The sequence below is a fragment of the Oryzias latipes genome, chromosome 24, assembly GCF_002234675.1.
Source record: "Oryzias latipes chromosome 24, ASM223467v1".
Taxonomy (NCBI): domain Eukaryota; kingdom Metazoa; phylum Chordata; class Actinopteri; order Beloniformes; family Adrianichthyidae; genus Oryzias; species Oryzias latipes.
In genome coordinates, this window is record NC_019882.2 from 6,322,505 (window position 1) to 6,343,582 (window position 21,078).

General features: G+C 41.3%; 3 protein-coding genes across 7 annotated transcripts in view; all 3 read left to right on the plus strand.

Annotated features, from left to right (window-relative positions):
• lpgat1 (lysophosphatidylglycerol acyltransferase 1) overlaps positions 1-8,236 on the plus strand; it is a 36,009-nt gene extending 27,773 nt beyond the window's left edge. Inside the window, exons 7-8 of one of the 4 annotated variants that reach the window (XM_023953030.1) lie at positions 3,858-3,914; positions 3,993-4,751. In XM_023953030.1, the coding sequence (XP_023808798.1) occupies positions 3,858-3,914; positions 3,993-4,020 (85 nt within the window). In that variant the 3' untranslated portion in view covers positions 4,021-4,751. The other 3 variants (XM_023953028.1, XM_023953029.1, XM_023953027.1) reach the window with 3 other exon arrangements.
• A 2,532-nt stretch (positions 8,237-10,768) lies between these two features.
• nek2 (NIMA related kinase 2) lies at positions 10,769-14,257 on the plus strand. Of its 2 annotated transcripts, none has more exons than XM_020714465.2 (9): positions 10,769-11,095; positions 11,456-11,565; positions 11,755-11,995; positions 12,128-12,210; positions 12,296-12,422; positions 12,496-12,730; positions 13,273-13,327; positions 13,430-13,497; positions 13,762-14,257. In XM_020714465.2, exons 1-9 carry the CDS (start codon positions 11,000-11,002, stop codon positions 13,965-13,967), a joined length of 1,221 nt encoding a protein of 406 aa, XP_020570124.1. In that variant the 5' UTR covers positions 10,769-10,999; the 3' UTR covers positions 13,968-14,257. The 2 variants fall into 2 exon arrangements, with proteins under 2 accessions (XP_020570124.1, XP_004083490.1); XM_004083442.4 differs by having other exon boundaries at positions 10,770-11,095; positions 11,456-11,673.
• Positions 14,258-14,678: 421 nt separating this feature from the next.
• slc30a1 (solute carrier family 30 member 1) lies at positions 14,679-18,913 on the plus strand. Its single transcript, XM_004083565.4, has 2 exons — positions 14,679-15,602; positions 16,568-18,913. The coding sequence occupies exons 1-2, from the start codon at positions 15,035-15,037 to the stop codon at positions 17,425-17,427; spliced, it is 1,428 nt and encodes a 475-aa protein (XP_004083613.1). The 5' UTR covers positions 14,679-15,034; the 3' UTR covers positions 17,428-18,913.
• The last annotated feature ends 2,165 nt before the right edge of the window (positions 18,914-21,078 follow it).

The window sequence follows — 21,078 nt, forward strand, 5'->3', positions numbered from 1 at the left end:
CAGACATAACAAAAGAATTATCCATAATCAAACAATGGTTTAATTCAAACAAACTGTCTTTAAATCAAAATAAAACCAAGTACATTATATTTGGCTATAGAAAACGGGAAAACATCTCTGAGTTAAAAATTGAGGATGTTGTTCTTGAAAGAGTAAATGAAATAAAATTTCTGGGAGTAATCTTGAATCATACATTATCATGGAAACCACACATAACTTATATTCTCTCTAAATTGTCCAAATCATTAGCCATCCTACATAAAGTCAAATATTTTTTAAACACAGCTACATTGTATATTCTATATTGTTCCTTCATGATTCCTTATTTGACCTATTGTTTAGAAATCTGGGGGCATAGTTACAAGTCAAATACAAAACCTATTTTTATTCTGCAAAAAAAAGCAATTAGAATTGTAAACCACTCTTCATACAATCAATCCACAAAACAAATATTTCCTAAATTAAGGGCAATAAAATTTTATGATTTAGTTTATCTTAGTACTGGAATTTTTATGTTTAAAGTTAAAAAACAATGTGTACCTGCCAAAATACTGAGTTTGTTCGAAATAAAAGTTGATAATTATGATTTTCGAGGTAAAGATATGTTTAAAAAGAAAGTGGTCAGAACTAACGCATTAAGAAATAGTGTTTTTGTTCAGGGGGTCAACATGTGGAATTTATTATCAGACGAACTGAAAAATGCAAAATCCATACTGCACTTTAAGAAAATGTATAAAGTTAAAATGTTTCAAAAATACCTTCTGGACTGAGAGACTTTGGTGGTTGTGAGGTCATTTTGAGAAGTGTTTGTTTTGTTTTTGGTTTTTGGTTTTTTCATCTTTTTTCTTTTCTGATTTAAGGTTCTAACAGTTTGTAGGTAGATGTAATGTTTGTATTCAGGGTTGGGGAAATAAGCCTTGGCTTCACCCAACACCTTTTTCGGTTAATTTTGTTCAATGTTTATGTTATGTTTATTTATTATTATTATTATTATTATTTTCAATGTTTATGTTGACATTGATCAGTGTCAATGTTTATGTTGATGTTTTTAAGTTTGTTTGTTTAACTTAACCGAAATAAAGTTTCCTCAGCCTCTCTTGTATAGAAAGAGACCTTAAGATGGTGCAGCTTCTCACTCCATTAACCTCACTTTTAGCTGCAATGTTCTACAGATGGCATAAGGTAACCTAACCTTAAATAAAATGAAAGGGAACAGACAGGCTCCAATGTCAATATTTGTTGTTTGTAGCTGTTTGCCTTGAGAGCAGCTCTCCCCGCATGCTGCTGTGTTTTAAGGTTTCACAGTCAGAGCTATTATAGACTCCAAACAAAGACTGGCTTCCGTCCAAAGAGACTGGGAGGTGGACTGACTTCTACATCCAGATTTAATTAATACAACTAATGACCCCCTTCACTGAATATGGTGTTTTTAACGTGTTCTTGTGGTATTTTTCTAATGTTGGAGGGACATACATACAGAAAAATAAGACAATCAGTAGCTGGGATAGGCTCCAGCAACCCTGTGAACCTGAAAGGGATTCAGGGGAGGGATGGATGGATGACAGAAACGTCTGCAGATTGTAATGACTGCACTGTTTGTTTGTTTTTATTTTAACAGCTGACTGTGTTGGTGTTTCTATGGTTTTTGCAGATTGTTTTATCAAATTTGATCCAAAAAATTACCACTTTTCTGTAAAATTCTTTAAAGGCATAACTTCCTGTTGTACACTTCCTCTTACATGTATGCAAACGAGATTTGTTTTCATGTGAAAGAAAAAAAAATGTAAAGTTTAAAATACAACGGCAGGCTCAAGATGAACTATAAGTTAAATTCTGTGCAGCCAAGAAATCATAAACAAAGTAATTTTAAAAGTCAGCAGGAAGGAGGAAACCTTCAATTTAAAATGTAAAGTGAATACATTTTCAATTATCTATCATAGAAGCAGACCTTTTTCTGTTTTCTCTCAGAAATTGCAAGACTAAACATGAGCGAGCTTCACATTATATTTGGAATGTCACAAATGTGATTTAGGTAGCCCAAGTCAGAACCTGACGACGTTTCCTGACAGCTCAAAACCTCAGCTGTCTGTCTGTCTGTCTGTGGGCCGAGAGGTCGGGTTACCAGGCCGGCCTTTGCCAAGTGGGTTAAAGATGAGAACGCAGCCTTGGCACCTCCCCCCCCAGCAGCCTCATCAGCGGTACGCCCTGCTGCTGAAACTGAACACAGCAAAACACCTGGATGCTGATTGTTTGCTCTACACATCCCGCTGTAAACAAAACCACAGCTCAGCATCGTCAGGGACCGATTCGGTCACACGCTTATCACGATGCAAGCAAGATGGACTCCAATCAAAGTCCAGACTTTGTTTAGGCCTAAATCAAATTTCTTTAACACAACCTGCAGTTCAGCAGCCCATAAGCCCCCGCAGCTACGCTGACGTAAAAAAAAGTTCCTAATGAATGTTTGATCCTACATGGAACCGTCTGTTGAGTTATTTCCATCAGTTTTACATTCACTGACTCCATCTGTCAAAATGTCTTCAGTTTTTGCCTGTTTGGCATGATTTTGATTTACAGGCTTATTTAAGTCGACAGTATGTTTCCTCCTCTAAGTGATGACTAATGAAAATCCTTCACATTCTCACATGTTTTACCTAAAACTATTCCACAAAACTGAAAGGACATGAAATATTACACTATATAATATCCTTAGTGGTAGGGATGCAGGTTCAGCAACTGAAGATGTGCAGCAAAAGCGCATCTGAAAAGTATTCCTGGTTATTTATACAATATTTTAAAATGGAATGAAAAACGTCCACATTTAGGAGCTATTTGGTATTCAAATGTTTTATATATTTTAGTTTTATCCGTATTCTTCTGTCTGTAAATTTTTTTTTGTTTCAAAGCTTGTTTTAGTCACTTCTGCCCCCCAATGAGCAGCGTTTGTAACCTCATTCCAGGTGTTTCTAGAAGTTTGTGACATCACTTTCAGGTGAAGTCAAACCCGATGAACTTTCCGGTCACGGCAGCTTTTCCTTTTTTGCAGAAGTGCTTTAACAATACCCGCTCGTTTCCCTGAAATCAGATCAGCAGTACTTGGTTTTACCTCAGCGCTTCTTAACGCCTCGTGCAGCTGCAGAGGATTCTGGTTTCTGCATGATTATTTCAGCTGCAGGAAAACACCACGACAGCCAAATACTACCAAAGGCCTGAAGCTTGCAACCCTCACAATTAGAGCCGGCTTTGGTTTCCCTTTTGCCATCAGGTTACAGTTTAGAGCTCAGACGGCCAACCGAGGATTTAAACTGTTTGGGCTCGGGCTGACAGTAGAAATCGAATAATTTATTCATTCATGGATTTAGATTAGATGACAAAAAGCGACCATGTTTCTAAAAGGGGTGTGGTTTCCGTCTTGAACTTAGCATGATTTCACAGTTTTAAAGAGCTCTGATGAAGCTGGATGGACCAAAGACACAAGACAAAGTCTAAAAATGTCTCTTTAAATCCCAATAAAAACTTAATTCCAGGTTTTAGTCCAAATTTGTAAGTGTTCTGCAAACATTCTGCCTAAACCCGTTTGATATTAGACACAAACTGTACCTGGTTTTGCAATAAAACATTGCCTGTGCAGTTCTGCATAAATCCCATTTCCTGATTGAGTCATAACTATTGTGTCAGATCCAAAAGAAGCATGACTGGACTGAAGGTTCTGTTTTCTTAGCCCTGTCCTTTACAGTCTTCAACCACTTATTTCCCTTTCACTTGAATGTTTTTTTTTAAGGATTTATGTTGGGATCATACAGGATATTAATGATCGCTGAATCTACGTTTATTCACGTTGTTCGCTCTTCCTGCAGCACCGGGGGACCCTTCCTTCAATCTCTCCTGATTTTTCAGAAACGTGAATTGATGAGGTGATCGCAGTTTGCTTCCTTTCCGTCATAATCGCTTTTTTTGGCTTTGATGTGTTTTTTTTTTTCCTGAACACACAGAGGAAAGGCTCCAGAGAGGAGACGATAACCTTTGTTTGAAGGTGACCACCATCAGTCTGTGTGAGAGAGACCCCTTCTGGCAGCAAAACAGACTTTCACGCCCTGTTTTTACAAACACCTCCTTTTTGGAGTTTTCACTTTCTTTATTGGATTACAAATTAGTATTAACATTTAGATATATTAGAATTTAGGTAAGAAATGACAATTTGGATATTGAAACTTTAGCTTATGGATTTGTAATGTGAATTGTGTTGTATTTATACACATTTTTTTCCATATTTTGATTGTATTTTCACCCAAATATGAACATTTTTATTACAAATTGATAAAAAGTAATTAAATTAGATTTAAAAACTTTACACAAACCTTAAGTTGTTTGACCCCCTGAAGCCCGTTTTGTTTCTAAATGAAAAACGCATTTTAAACATTTTTAAAAAGTGTTTGTCTTCTTGGTTTTAATCTTTTTTCAGGTTTTTAAAGCTTCATAAATGAGGTCTTCCCTTTCAGTGTTTCAATAACTGTAATTTCTTTTTTTTTAAGCATTAAATTGACTGAACTTGTGACAATTATTGTCTCCTATGAGTCCCTCTGTCTGCCGTCAGAGTTCCCTCCATAAAAGCAGCAAACACAGAAAATTGTCGACCGCTCCGTCCAAAGGCGAATCGGACTTCCAGGGTTGAGGCTTCTTGCGTCTTTTTGCTGAAAACATTTTGAATTGTTCTCCGTTCTTCTGTCTGTCTGTCTGTCTCCTTGAAACTTCTGCAGGATGTACCCGATAAAAGACGTTCCTGTGGAGGCAGAGGCCCTGACTGACTGGCTGTATCAGAGATTTGTGGAGAAAGAAAAGTTGTTGACTTACTTCTATGACAAAGGTGTGTTAAGACCCACATTTTAATAAATAGATAGAATATAAAGATTGAAGATGGGAGGGAATGAATCTTTGTTGAGCACATTGAACATCTCTCTTTAGACAGTTTTTCAGCCTGCAGTCAAAGGGATTCTCAGTTTCTACGTGTCTCATTTATTCACAGCAGAAGTCTTCTCGAGGCATTTTCTACAGAAGTGGAGCAGCTTCACTGTGCAGCTAATCAAAGACAGCTCACTGTGAAATGGTCAATGCATTAGAATAAAACAGCTTATTATAAATTCACTTTTGCATTGTTCTTGTTTTTGGTGCTTCTATTTAAAGACCCTCTCCGATGAAAATGGTGTTTTTAACATGTTCTTGTCACATTTTTCTGAAAATAAAGGACATGTGTTAAGAAAATTAAGCTTCAAATGGCATTTTTGAGTAGTTCTTTATTCAAGTAGTTGTGAATCAGGAGCAGATGAAAAAACGTCCACAACTCAGAGGTGAATTTCTAATGAGCTGCTGCCACTCTGCAGAAACTACGTCCTAGAAAACAACACAGGTTTTTCAATTTGGCCTAAAAACACCATAATTGTAATGAAAAAAACACTGGAAACACTTTGAAAATGGATTAAAAGATGATCGGAGCGGCTCCACCGATGTTTCATTTTGAAATCTGTCTATTCTGGGTCAGAACAATAAAATGTTTGTCTAAGAGAAAACTGCCCTGGCAACCAAATACGAACAATAATTCTCATTTATTTCCAATGTGGAAGCAGTTGAGAGATATCCTAGTAGGACGTTTGTAAATTTAGGGAGAAATACACAAAAAATAAAAAACTTGTGGTTCTTATATCACAGTCTATTTGACAGTTTTTATCATCTTGAGACGCATCCTACCTTCTATTTCCTGAAACTGTACTCAACCAGCAGCAGAAAAAGTCCAGATTACTAAACATATTTTATAAAACAAATAGGATTTATTCTTTTCCCTAAACCCGCCTAAAGCATATTAATGAGCGGGTAGAGCTCTAAACTGAACCGTCTTTCATTTTCCACATTTATTCAAATGGTTGTTACTCCCAGTTTGTGTCTCTAAAGTGTTGTGTTTGTGCCTCCAACAGGATCCTTTCCTCCTCTAGAAGGACAGAAGGAGGCGCTTTCCCGGCAGATGACCCTGGATCCCGTGTGGCTGTGCAGCATCCAGATCTTCGCTTTCGCCTCTGGCTACATGTGGTACAGCGTCCTCCAGTACCTCTACTGCTGTTTATTTTGAGCGCGCTGATGGGACAAACACTTCTCTTGGACCACTGGGGAGGCCTCGGGATGAGTATGTGTGTGGCGCAGCTTCCTTTTCCCCCCACGATGACTGAATGTACATTTGCGGCAGCGGAGAGACTCGTTAGGAAACGACTAAATAATAAAAAACAACAAAAATGGAAAAAACCCATACGGTCACGGTTTAACTTGCGCGCAGCCCCAGCGCCACAGGAAGCGGTCATGCCCATCCCTGCTCCCATTTCCACGTTTACACATGCTCATACATGTACACACCGACATACACACACTTCAGGAGATTCTCGGGACCGGACTCGACTCCTCTCGATGCTTCAGCTGTCGTACTTTTACAGAGGAAGGAGCGCAGACGGACATGTGCGGGGGGCAACAAAAAAACAAGACACTGGAAGTGAACTTTCTGCCCGGAGAGTCGCTGAATCCCGCCGTACTCGTCAGTCAGCTCGCCAACCAATCAGCTGTCGGCACCTCCTAGAGCGAACGTTTGAACAGACGCTGGGGGGGGGGTCCACCCACCCTGGCCGCTCCCCTGGCTTTCATTGCACTATGGATCCATACTGCCCCAGATGCTCTTCTCCCCTGGAATAGCCCCCCGCCCCCCCCCCCCAAAAAAATGGTAGCTGTTGATGTTTTTATTATTTCTTTTATTTTCTTCCATTAACCTGCATATCTTCTCAGCATCTCTCATTCGATTGTTTTTAATATCGTTTTGTTGGGACTCTGTGCGCCTGTGAGGTCGTGTTGTGAGCTTGCTGAATAGCGGGGGGGGGGTGTCATGTTTACATGCTGAAAGCCTAAAGCATTGTGGGTATGATGCATTACTTTTAATGCCTATTTAGAAGTTGAAAATAAAATAAAATAAATCGATTCACCTGTTCACCCCCCCCCCCCGCAGTTCAACCCCCCCATGCACATGTGCAGACTCTTGCCTCATGCAGGCACTCATACTGCCCTGCTGGACTCTGTAGTTTTACAAATATTTAAGCCATATGGTTAGAATCTTGGGGGATGGAAGAAAGAGAAGGAGGAACAATATTTTTTTCAATTGAAAGCTAATTTATGTTCAACATTCTATGATAGAGACTTCGGCTTACATGATTCAAGGTGTCATACGTGTAAATTCACAGCATAACCTGCCTAAGTGAGTGTGAGTGACTTTACCCCCATTTTTGATATCTATGACTCGCATTGTGGCGTCCAGACTGTCACCTCCAGCGGTCAAATTCGATTTTCTTTTAATTGCAAACACTGTTATTTTCTCCATGTAAAAGTATGTTTAAATCTTGTACATAGAGAGAGAAAAAGAAAATGTTGGAAAACGGCTGGTGTCTCTTTTTTGGTCCTTTAATGATATTGACGACATTTATTTTGAAATATGAATGTTTTTTGTTTTTTTTTAAAAGAGTTATTTTACCCTCACTTTTCAGTATTATTTTTCTTTTTTTTTTCTTTTTTCTTTTGCAACATGTGCTTCACAACGTCGTAGCTACTGTAGGTCCGCGTGTTCGGCACATGGGCCCGACTGCAAACTTTTACAATAAAGAGGACTTAGTGAAACAACTCTGACGCCTTACAGAATGTGCTGGTTCATCACAATCCCAAATAAAGCTGTTTTCTGGCATCGCTGCAGACACATCTGATGTTTCTGTGAAGATGGAAAACATCCTCATCACAAGCTCAGTTTAATTGCCAGGTTTAGTTCAGAGAATTAGGTTAAATACGTCATAAAAGGAGTTTTTGAGCAACGTCTTAAGCAGCGGTAGTAAAACGGCTAACAAGGGCTGCCTGTGGAGGTAGGTGAGAGCGTTTGAAATCCGAGTGTAAGTGGGATTTGTCCCGCCTCTTTTTCCAGTTTCCCTCCATCACAAGTGACATTTTTTTTCTTCCTATTTGTTGCACCTTTCGACCATGTTTCCAGAAGAGGAAAGACGAGTGTTTTCTCAAATGTGATTTTAGGAAATTGTCCCAATAAGGATTCCAAGTGATTTTACTAAAACTGTCTGTATTTTTCCATTTTGTACTTCTCCTTTAAGTCCAACTTGCGCTGCCATTTTACAACACCAACAGCCTGTGCTGGAATAAAACTAAATGACCCAAACAAGTGTTCCGCTCTTTATTAGACTTGGAGATTGAAGATCAGCTGATTCTGTCAAGCTGAGCTGGTTTGAGTAAGAAGACCTTGAACCTGAAACTAAAGTTGTTCTGGTTCCAAATATCAACACTCAGAGAAGCAGTAGCCTTTTCCCAGCGGCTTTGAGTATTAAAATGAAGACGTTTTCCAGTTCCGTGGTCCTATAAGGAAGTTCAAACGATCTGAGCACAAAGGTTGCACCACTGTGTTCAGACGGCTGGTCAAACCTTTCACCAAAATGAAGGAAAATATCTACACTTTGTCTTTGCCATGTTCCATGCAAAACATTCTCCTTCTGCATACTCTCATTTCATAGTTCAAACTGTTTTTTAGAGTTTTTGTTACTGTGAGCTCGGATGGAGGGGATCTGCAGGTAAACATTAGGGTTCCTGTTGCAAACAGACCAGGAAGAATCTTAATTCCTCAGCTCTAACTCTCTTACACCTACAGATAAGTTCGAATTGCAAAAAGAGAATGACATTAAATATGCATCAAGGTTTCCAAAATATCAGCAGGCTGTTTGGTGTTCCCTCCTGCTCAATGTCATCCTCCTCGTGCAGAGAAACGAAGCTGCAGAACACGTGGACATTCATGGACGGCGGCGGCAGCATCCTCTGAGACGGCAGGCAGGCACGTTTCCAGCTAGTTAAACCAAATGTGTGTGGAAAATAAATCAACATAAAAGGGAGGAAAAAGAAGTGAAAATAAGAAACTGTTATCAAACTTTGCAAAAAATTAGAGTCATTGTGCAACTATTGTGTAAAGTAAACACAATATTAACACAACCAAGGGATAATTTGGCAAAAGTAGGGAGGAAGTCTGACTGACAACTTCTGCCACTGTCTCCTCTTTCATGACAGCAATGGAGAACCATTCCTTTAGCTGTTTGCAGACGACACTGCTTTATTTCTAAACAACGATGCAGAGGTTGTTAAAGCTCTAAGCAGGATTCAGTTAGTGTATTATTGTCTAAAAACACAATAAGGAGGGAAGAAGTCAACATGGCAAACTTGACATAACGAATAGTTTAAGTCTGAGAGTACGATATGCACCCCCCCAGTGAGTGTGTATTTTGTAGTGTGTTCATCCTCTACTGGAGTTTGCCTTAGGTTTCGTACCTGAGTTGTGATTTTTTTTTCCCTGTATTTTTATACAAAAAATAAATTAGTGGGAAAAAACACAATTTTTGTATGAAATTCAACAAAAATAGAAAAAGTAGCAATAACCATAGAGCTATCTTTTCCTGCTCCTGCTTCTGGACCCAGAAAAAGGAGTCTTAAGTCACAACGACTGTTGCGACACCAATTTGTGCCTCAGGTGAGGGGGTTATTGTCGCTCGGGCTCTGCTCGTTCCCTCTAATGGGGGGCAGTTGACATCACAGTGGCCTGAGCCACCTGTACGTCTTGTCTTCAGCTGCCAGTTTTCCAATGGTGTCTCTCCTTCCTCTCTCTTCCACCTCACAACTGTCCCTGGCTGATGTCCAGCTTTTTGAAACAGTGACCTTTGGCGGAGGGATTTTTGGCAGACCGGTCCAACACTCTCTCAAGAGCAGACAGAGTTGTGGGGATAATCTGACTTGTTATGCTGGCTGCCCCACTGAGAGGCTAGACCACTGTCCCAGACGCTGCATCCATCTCCAGTACGGATCACACGTTCACAAAAACCAGCTGTCGTGGTTAGGATTTGCTCCAGTCACGCTTCAATTTCACGGGCTGGAAATTACCAACATGCTACTTCCCACCTGTCAATCTGTCACAGCACCAGAAAAGGGATGAAAAGGTGCACAATGCTAGAGATGATCCAAAGCCGTTTGAATGTTTTCGCTCTGTGTTTCAGTCTGAAAAATACAATGTGACGCCAGCATTTTTTTCCTTAAACCGTCGTGCCAGAAGGCATCCTGCTGCAGTGAAGCAATGAAGTGAATTCAGAGCCATGGCAGATGTAGGAGCACTGTGAGAGGTCACTGTCTTTCACTGCCCTGCAGGTCAAATCAAGGGACCGATGACTGTAGGATCTGCTTCCCATCCATCTTAGAATGCATGCTTAGAAAATGCTGTTGGATGAGCCAGTGACCTTTAAGTACATTTACAAGCTACCGACAGGGTTAAATTTATTAAATTCAATCGAAGGATTGTTCTCATGTGACTAGTTATTTTAAATGCAAAAGAAAAAAGTGCACTTGGCTTTATTTGAAAAATCAATTTATATGTGGATAATACGAAAAAAGTGTTTTGTAGCAATATTGTTTCCCAAATTGTTCCCCACGTTCCCCAAATAAACGTTTTATTTGTATCTAGTATGTTCAATTATATGTCAACAAATCCGTAAATCTACTGCTTGTTTTTGGTGCCCTCTAGTGGACAGGGAATAAACATGCTTCTTCCCGCTCTAATCTCGCGGGTTTTCAGCTCTTAGCAACGTGAACAAATGCGTCCTTGTTTGACCAATCAGAGACCGTCGTGCCCGTGGGAACGAGCCAATTAGAGGTAAGAATTCTGGCACCGATTTAAACGGAGAAGCAGCACTTCCTGTGTTTTCAACTGATGCCAAAGAACACGAGTGTTTTGAGGAGATCGGCTTTGGACTTCTTTATTATCTGGATGAGCAAAAAACATAATTTAAGTAACTACTTGAATTAGATGTTCAACTTTTCTAAGGCCTATCTTTACATTTGACGCTAACGTGAAGTTTGGAAACTTTTAACGTTGGTTTCGGTTGACGAAGGCAAGATGCCGTCCTGTGTTGATGACTACGAAGTGCTGTACACGATAGGCTCGGGCTCCTATGGAAGATGCCAGAAAATAAAACGAAAGAGTGACGGGAAAGTGAGTATTTATGGCACAAGACACGCATACAGTATTTTCTTAAATAAAGATACATAAATACACGGTGTGAATGTTATCTAATTGATAAGTCATGAAAAAAAAAACAATGACTTGCTTCTCTGTAAATCAATAACGACACAAATGTACTTTAATATTTGGGAAATTACAGTTTTTCTGACATTAATTTCACAAGAAAAAATCTTTAAACATAATTCAGTATCAAGGAAATGTAGCATTTAAATGTTTTTTGTCATTTATCAGTAAAACATAATATTTTTTACTCAAACACTTGAACTTTAAGTTTGAAAAAAGGACTAAGATGAACATGTTCTTGATGGTTAAAGCATCTCTGCTCTCTAGATTCTTGTGTGGAAGGAGCTCGATTATGGCACCATGGCTGAGTGTGAGAAACAGATGCTGGTCTCAGAGGTCAACCTCTTGAGGGAACTCAAGCACCCAAACATTGTGAGGTACTACGACCGCATTATAGACCGCCGTAATACCATGCTGTACATCATCATGGAGTACTGTGAAGGTGGCGATCTGTCTTGTCTCATCAGCAAGTGTATCAAAGAGAGGTAAATAGAGCAAATGGGAAGAAAGAAAAAGCAGTCATCCTCTTTCTATCTGCATCATCATGTGTTGTTTTTAAATGGCAGGAAGTACTTGGAGGAGCAGTTTATCCTGCGAGTCATGGTGCAGCTTTCTCTGGCACTAAAGGAGTGTCACCGGCGGCGCGACGGCAGAGCCACCGTCCTTCATCGGGATCTAAAACCAGCCAACATCTTCCTCGATGCAAACCAGAACGTAAAACTCGGCGACTTCGGTTTAGCTCGGATTCTGAACCACGACACCAGCTTTGCAAAGACATTTGTTGGCACACCATACTACATGTCTCCAGTAAGTTATTTAACATTTTTGGCTTTTTTTAAATTATTTTTTCTCTAAAAAAAATCTCTAAAGGACATTTACAAGGTAAAAAAAATATTGTACTTGTTATTGATTAGTTTTTTACACTTTCTATTCATTCAGGAACAAATAAATAGGATGTCATACAATGAAAAGTCAGATATTTGGTCATTGGGATGTTTGCTGTATGAACTCTGCGCATTATCGTAAGTTTTTTTTTTTAAGCTTTTCCATCCGCTCCCTCGGCTGTTTGATCTAATGAATTCATGTTTGGATTTTTTCCTCTTTGAGGCCTCCATTCACTGCTTACAACCAGAAGGAGTTAGCAGAGAAGATCAGGGAAGGAAAGTTTAGAAGAATTCCTTTCCGTTATTCCGAGGAACTGAACTCTCTTATCAGCAGAATGCTCAACTTGAAGGTCTGAAATAAAGGATTGATTGTTTTCATCCTGCAATAGACGATCTGCTGAGCACCAGTCTGCTTTTTGACAGGATTACCTGAGGCCGTCTGTGGAGTCTATTCTTCAGAGCAGTCTGCTGAGTGTCGTGGTCGAGGATGAGCAGAGAAAGTCAGAAGTTCGACCCCGAAGGAAGTCGGCAGACTCCAGCAGCCCCCCGCAGAGGCTGAGTGAAGCGCCCCACGTCTCAGCGGTGGAGCTCAGGCGGAGGGAACAGGCTCTGCGGGACAGGGAGAAAGCACTGAAGGAGCGCGAGGAGAGGCTGGAGAGTAAGGCTTTAAGTTATTTCTGAGGCTAAATCAAGGGGAGAATATAGTTCTTTGGTTATTCTGAGTGCAGCGGCCTCCATTCAATGAGAAACCAGTCCTTTGGATTTGACTTATCAGAGTCTGAGATACTTTTCTGAAATTGTGAAACAACATTTGAGGCCTTGAACTGTTCCGCTGCCAAATTGCACAAGAACTAGAAAACATTTCTCTGTTCCCACGCATGGGTTCATCCCAAAGAAAGGGGTTTGGGGTGTCTTGCTCTCTTAATAATTATAAGCAGCCCTTTTCGAAGCAATCTTTGATTAATACATTTATTCACAAATGCTTCAATCTGGTAGATTTTATATTTGCTGTACTTGTTTCTGATGTTCCTTATAAAACGCTTGAGGAGTCGGAACGTGATTATCCATCCTCTCAACCAAAGTGTTGCCATCACATCTGTCCACACACAAAAGTTTGAAATGCAAGGTGTTTTTTTCTAAACTTTGTTTTCAACAATAATCTCTCTTTTTGTACAAATAAATTGTGTTTTCTGTTGTCAGGAAGGGAGCAACAGCTGTGTGTTCGTGAACAGCTCACAAACGAAAGGCTTGCAAGGTAGTCTCTCTTTTTGTCTGTTGCATAATGTAACAACTGCTGGTTTTTGAATTATCGTGTAAAATCCTTGAGTCAATTCTTACTTTTTATGTTCTGTTTTAGAGCAGAGAGTTTACTGAGAAATTACAAGCTGCAGCAGCAGAAGGACCTGATCTTTCTCGAAGACATAGGTAGGGGAATCCAACAAAGACCTCTGGACTTACTGAACTTAGATACAGCTGGGCTATGAATTTATGAATGAATGAAATATTTATTGTGTTTATATCAAGTAAATAAAGTATCTTTTTTTTGTAATCTAACAATGAACTTTTATTCAATAAACAAGTTTTAAAGCCATTCTCAGCTCAAACCAAATTCTTGACAAAAGAAATCTGCCTGATTATTAAAAAGCGCTTTCAAGTCGTGTTAATCAGATCCCTGCTGTTTGATTTTAGATGCGGAGATTTTGTCTCCTGGGAAGAAGAAGGTCCACTTTGCTGGTGAAAACATAGAGAATGAGCAGCCAGAGGGTCGCCAGAGTGCAACGTCTCAGGACTTGATGAAATTGAGACTGCAGGCTGCAAAGCTACGCGCCCAAAAACTCAGCGAGATGGAGCAAATGTGCCAATTCAAGAGCAGGCAGATGCTCGGCATACGCTGAGCGCATCCTGATGTTCTTCATGACTGAATTACAACTGGATTTTATGTTTTTATTTAATAATTGTTTGGCATTTTAGTGAAGCTAATTTATCTTGTGTATTTCAAGTTTTGTTGTTGCTCTCTTTGTTGTCCAACTATATTTTAAATGATTTATAGATTGTGTAAATGTCAATGGCAGCTGTTGAAAGTGTTAAAATAGTGTGCACATTATTGCTGTTTTAACAACCCTTTCATTAAAAAAAAAGATTTTATGAACCACTGTTGAAAATTAATAAACAAAAATGTCACAAATGGGTTTTTTATTTATTATGAACAGACGAATTCAAAGAGTAAATAAATGATTTTAAATGTTGCTTTGAAGCAATCAACATAAACGAGTTAAAAGAGAAACAGTAAATCTCATAGTCCAATGACAATTTAACGTCTGCTCTCCACGAGAGGTCATCAGTTTCTAATAAAAACAAATGTGAGTCCATCCAAATGAAGGAGTAAGCCAGGGTAGTTGTAGTGAAGCGTGCCTGACCAAAAAAAAAAAAAAAGGAAATGAGTTGTCGCGGGATTTCAGTTGTGGACAGCGTGCGTAGCAACCCTGGTTGTCCTGCTAAGTCACGCCTCCTACTTGCGTGATTGGTGAAATAGACCAATCACATGGGTTCTAGTTTTCCACTCACCAATGGGAACGGTGATGGGCGGGTCTTGCCCTTCGTGTTCCGTGTGAAAACTTTGCCCGGCTCGGGTGCAAAGTTTCAACCGTCTGCAAACTGGAAATCGTCGGCAGATGAGTCTGGAATATCCTGGAAAAGAACACGGTGTATTCACACGGTTACCAGGTTTAGGGCTTTGTGGAAAAATGTTTGCGGTGTTCGTTGGGTGTAGATGAGTGATGGTGGCGGGTGGTAGATAAAAACAGACCGGGAAGACGCAGTAGCTCGGATTTTATTGTCTGTTTGGAGCAGTTAGCTTAAACGTAGGTTAGGGAGCTAGCTTACCGTCGTCCCGGTGTCTGTCGTACATCTTAGACATTTTCTAGACTAAAACTTGAATTAAAAATACTAGTAAATTTATAAAATGGCTTGCGAACCCAACCGAGCGCGCCTGCTCTGTATGCTTTCACTGACTTTTGGCTTCTTCCTGGTGGAGGTGGTGGTCAGTCGCATCACTTCGTCTCTGTCGATGCTGTCGGACTCCTTTCACATGTTGTCCGACGTGATCGCGCTGATCGTGGCTTTGGTGGCCGTGCGCTTCGCCGAGAAGACTCAGGCCACCAACAAGAACACCTTCGGCTGGATCCGGGCGGAGGTGATGGGGGCTCTGGTCAACGCCGTCTTCCTCACGGCGCTGTGCTTCACCATCGTGCTGGAGGCGGTGGAGCGTTTCACCGAACCCCATGAGATCGACAGCCCGATGGTGGTCGCCGGGGTCGGCGCGGCGGGGCTACTGATCAACCTGCTGGGACTCTGCTTGTTTCATGGGCACGCCGGGGGAGGCCACGGCCACTCGCACGGGGGACACTCTCACGGGGGTAAGGGCAAAAAGGGGAAACATGGCAAGTCCCAGAAGGCCGGGAACGGATCTGCTGGAGAAGAGACCAACTACCTGGTGGGGAATCACACCAGCAACACCAAACCAAGCATGGGTATGTATGGAAACGTGCATTATATTTGACATGGTGGCGTTAACTGAGCCTAATCTTACTGTAAACAGCTCAGATTCCACCTTAAATCATCAGCTTTTCAAACAACTGCCTGACTAATCTGTATTGTGTTCTTGTCAGCTTCAGTCTTGACATTTATTTGTTTTCAAATGCATATAATTTGTTGAGTCACTACATCCCTGAAAAGTGTTGCGACACAAGCAAGACGTTTCTTGCTTTGTGAGAAGTACTCCTTTACCAAAGCTATCAAAACAACCTGGGATTTGTAGCCTTTATTTTGTGTTCAAAAAAGACCCCCTTCAGTGATGCTGATGACAGCCTCGCCTTCATGTGTTTCTATGAACACATCTTTTCTGTGCATAAGGATTTCAAAATAAGATTATCTCCTCCCTTCTTCATTCAAAGAAGGGTTAAAATCAAGTAAAGAACACCCTCCTCTTTTGTTAAGCCCTGCCAGTTTCAATAAATGAACCTTCATTTCTTCCACCCCTGTACACCGATTGCTATTAGTGGGTCATACATCAGAGACTCTGGGACTCGACAGCCCCGGACACATCATTAGTCCCTGATGAACGACCTGGAGGTGCCCTGAGAGAAACGGCTTCCTAAGCTCTGCCTTTTTGTTACTAAATCTGAATTAGGAAGACTCAGATGCCACATGCGAAGTTTGCTTTCTGTGTTTCACTGGTTTGCGCATGGCCCCGAGCTCTTGTGCTAAAGAATCAGTCACAAGGTTGAGGAGCCCTCTGCAGAAAAGCTGCTTTTGTTCAAAAGGGAAAACATGTTGGTTGATGTGATTGAACATATCACAGTGGACTAACGCAGATGTTGCATAGAACAACAATCTTCTTTAAACTCGCTGCTGGTATCTTGAGGTCAAAGTCTATGTGATTATGTAGTGTGACACTACAGAAGTCTAAACCTTCTTCTACGGTTGTTTTCTGCAGAGGTCAGCTGTAAAGACAGCACAGAGGTGCAGATGAACGGCAACACCCACTTCGAGGAGATGGAATCCGAGGCCGATGCGTCGTCGCAGCTCAACATGCGCGGCGTCTTCCTGCACGTCCTGGGGGACGCCCTGGGCTCCGTCATCGTGGTGGTGAACTCTGTCATCTTCACTTTCGTGTGGAAGCCCTGCGAAGGTCCAAGCTGTACGAACCCGTGCATCAACAGCCACAAGACAGACCACCGCCACATCAACCACACTCTAGTGGATCTGCAGGACACGGACACAAAAGCCGGGCCCTGTTGGGTGCTCTACCTGGATCCCACGCTGTGCATCATCATGGTGGGCATATTGCTCTACACCACCTACCCTCTGCTCAAAGAGTCCGCTCTCATCCTGCTGCAGACCGTCCCCAAGCAGATCAACATGCACCGCCTCAACGAGCGCCTGCTCAGCCTGGACGGCGTCCTGGCCATCCACGACCTGCACATCTGGCAGCTGGCAGGAAGCAGAATCATTGCCACGGCGCACATCAAATGCCACGACCCCACGTCCTACATGGATGTGGCCAAACGCATCAAGGACTTCTTCCACGACGAGGGCATCCACGCCACCACCATCCAGCCTGAGTTCGTCACCTTTAACTCCGAAACTCAAGGCTCCCAGTGCGAGCTTTCCTGCCGGACTCAGTGCGCTCCTAAGCTGTGCTGCGGACAGAAGTCTGCCAGTGACTCTAAAGCAGCTGCTGCCTCTGGCCTAGAGGTGATCAGCGAGGCTTCGGAGCAGGTTCCCAGCATTCAGGGGGGCCCTCGGACTGAGGCGGAGGTTGCTGTCACCAGAGAGGTGGAGTCCTCTGTGTGAGTCCGGGATTTCACATAAAGAGAGGCAGCAGGAAAACTACCACTTTGTGCTTAAGCATTACTCTCATTTTTAGAGGGTTTAATCACCCTTTTTCCCTTAAAATGACTTTTACTTTTTTATGACTTTTTTTTTTTTAAATGGTTGCTCCGACTTCACCAACATTCATCCATATGAACCTTAGTTTCTTTCAATTTTTCCTTCTTTTGATGCGTTTCCTGCCCAGAATGCCCTCTGCCTCCCCACCTTCCCTTGTCGTGACAGTATGGTTGTTCTGCATGTTCGTGGTCCTCACATCTCCAGCGGGGCCTGCATGAGTGTTCCTCTGTGACATGTCAAACCTAAAAGGTGTTTTCTGTGCCAAAGCTTCTCACTGCAGGACTGAGGAATCCTTCTTTCTATAAATGGACCATCGGAGCGCACATCAACAAGTTTTGTAGTCTTGCCTATGGACCTCTTTTCAAACTGTTTATGCTGTGAGCGAATCTGACTTTCAATATCCTCTTGCGTAATAAATTAAGTTTTTAAGTTATTAGATATGATCTATAGATGCTGTTTGAATATTTTAGTTAGGATACACAGACATTGATTTTGTTTTTCTATCTTTGCCCTTTCTCAGACGTGATGCTTTTATAATAATCTGTGTTTTCACCCCATTCTCTGAATCGGCCTTCAGCTGGAGACGAAAGCCGCGTCGACCGGGCTTGCCTTTCAAACAGGATGTTGTGGAATAGCACTAGGCGCAGCAGAAACGCAGTGGACGTCTTAGCAGCACGGTCTGCTACTCGGCCATGCATTCGTACATCCGAAGCCTTGCAGGCCAGAGGGTCAGGTGTGTTGTACAGAGAAGAGCACTATTTTTTTTTTTTTTTGAGCGATACACTATTTTTCTGTCTCAATCTTTTCTTTGAAAATGTTGAAGTCTTCATGAATGTGTTCTGCACCTTGTCACAATCCACACTGAGGAAATGTTCCTACAACGATCTGTTGTTTGCATGAACAAGCTGAGACCTTTGACGACGCTCCTCCCAGAGCTTGACTTGCTGCTTACCAGCTCCTGCTGGTATCCTCCAGTATATAACTCACGTGTGCGTCTGGATGGGTTCGTCTCATGGCGTTTGGACAACTCCAGGCTATTTGCAGAAATCTAGTGGCTCAGGTGGCCTTTCAAAAGCGCGACTTATTCCCGTCAGCACAGAGATCGTCTAAGGACGATACGTCTCCACTTAATGTTTGATGTGTATGCAATATTAAGTGTGTGCTGGAAAATGTATTCCACATTTCAAATGTTTGGTCACTTTTCTTGTCATTTATGACTTGGGCTTTGTGTGCAAATGGAAAAGCGTTTTTATTTTATTTTGGAAATGACATGTCAGCTGATGTGTTTTTGATATAAATGCATATATATATATATAAATATATACAGTATATGTCCCATATGTCTTTGTGAAATAAAATGACTGTTTGGTACAGTTTAATAGAAAATGTGCTTTGCTTTTGCTTTATTTAAATCATAACAATTTTATTTGATCATTAAAATGCAAGAACACTTGGATCCGTTTTTAAAAAATCAACGCAAAATAATTGAAGATTTAAGTTTTCATGAAAACGTTCAAAGAAAAAAAAATAGTGCAAAATTCAGCTAACAGTTGCAAAAAGCTGAACCTAAACCCCTAAAAGCGATAAATGAAGTGAAGCTTGAACGGCTGATATTTCTCCAAGGCTAAGAAAACGCCGGAGCAGCAACAAAACCTCCAATCTGAACAGCGATAACGATTGGAGGTAATCCAGAATCTGAAGTGTTGCATAAGTCGACGATGACAGTTCCATGGCTGTCCTCTGTGGCGTGATTAGAAGGGAGCAGAGTTGGAAAAGCTGCTGATGGTCGGTGTGAAGCCGGTGGAGTTGCCACCAACTGCAGGGGGCTTATGCAAGAGTCCCAGGGCATTGCTGGAGTAACAAGTGCAATGCCCTACCCAGCATTCCTCAGGGCTGCAGGATATGGCTGAAGGAACACAGGCTGACTAAAGTTTTTTTTTTCTTTTTCCCAGAATATTTGTTGTACTTGTTTTAAACTTAAATTAAATTTATATTATTAAAATCCAAATGTTTAATTTATTTAATACAACAAAGTGTTGCCATTTTTTTCTTTAAAGTTACAAAAACTGCAGGGCCTGAACATGACAAGGTAAAAAATGGTCCCTAAAATTTATCATTTTTTGTGACAAGTTACTGTTTTAAAGGGACAGTTTAGTATGTTTGGCAACAAATTGGCATTTTGTGTGCCAAAAAAAATTGATTTTGTGCAGACAAATTAGTATTTTGTGCGCACAAACTATGTATTTTTTGGACCCAAATTTGGTATTTTGTGAGCCAAAATAAGCATTTTGTGCACACAAAAATTGAAATCTGTGAGCACAAATTTGCATTTTGTGGCCACAAATTGACAGTAGAAATTTCCAAAACCAAAATGGTAATTTGTGTGCACAAAATACCCATCTGTGGTCACAAATCATTGAATTGAGGGGAAAATGTCTAAGGACATGTCCAGGGCTCTGTAAAAGCTGTCAAGTGTTGCTTGACGGTTCAGCGCACTGTCTAGTGGGTCTATGACCCAACTCTCAACGTTAAAGTGCCTAGGATAGCACAAGGGTTACGGAAGAAATTGATGCCTTCATCATTTGTCCGCGTGGGCGTGCAACAGCATTTGGCCATCTGTCTCCAGCTTTATCCAGGGTCTTTTTTAAACACTGGTTGTTGGGGGGGGACAACGGTGGAAACGAGGTCGTGACCCCACTGCCAGATGCTGGTACCTCTTTTCAACCTGGGTAAGCTGGAAAAGAGAAAAGGTAAATGAAAAAACAGACACGTGACTCGAAGCAGCTAAACTAAAGGAGAATAGAGCTCATTTGTGCTGCTGCATCCAACTGTGAACAAATATGGAACTCGAGAAAAAGTAAACATTTGCTCTTGTGGTAGAAGTAAAATGTAGTCATCCCAAAAGTGACTTGAATAGGATTTAAAAGAGCAACAAAAGTACCAAAGTACTAACAGGTTGGGCTCGTTCAGTTTAGAGTCTACACCTTTTTTGGAGATGATAAAATTAGGTTTTCAATTGTCGAAATAAAAATAAACGTTCCCTTGTTTGAAGTTTTTCTGCAAATATTTAAGATGCTAGAAGCACATAGGGTTGGGCGATGTCCCCTAATTTGGCCGTTGACGATGTTTGCTGTCAACCATCGGGATGGACGATGACATCGTCGGGGGGGGGGGGGTGTTACATTTTTCGTTCTTGTATAACTGCTATTCGTTATTTTGCTTTTTTCATTTTATCTCCCAACTAATGGTTAATCCGCGATGATCCAGTTTAAATTAGGGAAGTGACTTTAACAGAAAAAGTAACAAGCAAGATAGAAAAGAAGTGTAGTCGCTCCCGCACTTAATTAGTGAAGTGGACCGGCGGAGCGCGGACTTAAAGCTTTGTGTTTGATGGGAAGGGGGGGGTACATGAGCGGTATGTGTGGGAGATTTAAGACTGCGATCCGTCCCGCAGCTCTAGGGGTACAAGCAACCGAACTCAGAACCGGGTCTAAACGTGTGTCTGAGCACAGCTCGGATCGTCAGCACACACAGCGGTTTGAGCATCAAAGCAGA

What these genes read in the sequence shown, in the direction of transcription:
- nek2 (XM_004083442.4), top strand. Translation starts at nt 11,000, where the DNA reads ATGCCGTCCTGTGTTGATGACTACGAAGTGCTGTACACGATAGGCTCG. An exon ending in TATGAACTCTGCGCATTATC is followed by an intron (nt 12,211 to 12,295) that starts GTAAGTTTTTTT and finishes TTCCTCTTTGAG; the next exon opens with GCCTCCATTCACTGCTTACA. An exon ending in GCGCGAGGAGAGGCTGGAGA is followed by an intron (nt 12,731 to 13,272) that starts GTAAGGCTTTAA and finishes TTCTGTTGTCAG; the next exon opens with GAAGGGAGCAACAGCTGTGT.
- slc30a1 (XM_004083565.4), top strand. Translation starts at nt 15,035, where the DNA reads ATGGCTTGCGAACCCAACCGAGCGCGCCTGCTCTGTATGCTTTCACTG. An exon ending in CAACACCAAACCAAGCATGG is followed by an intron (nt 15,603 to 16,567) that starts GTATGTATGGAA and finishes TGTTTTCTGCAG; the next exon opens with AGGTCAGCTGTAAAGACAGC.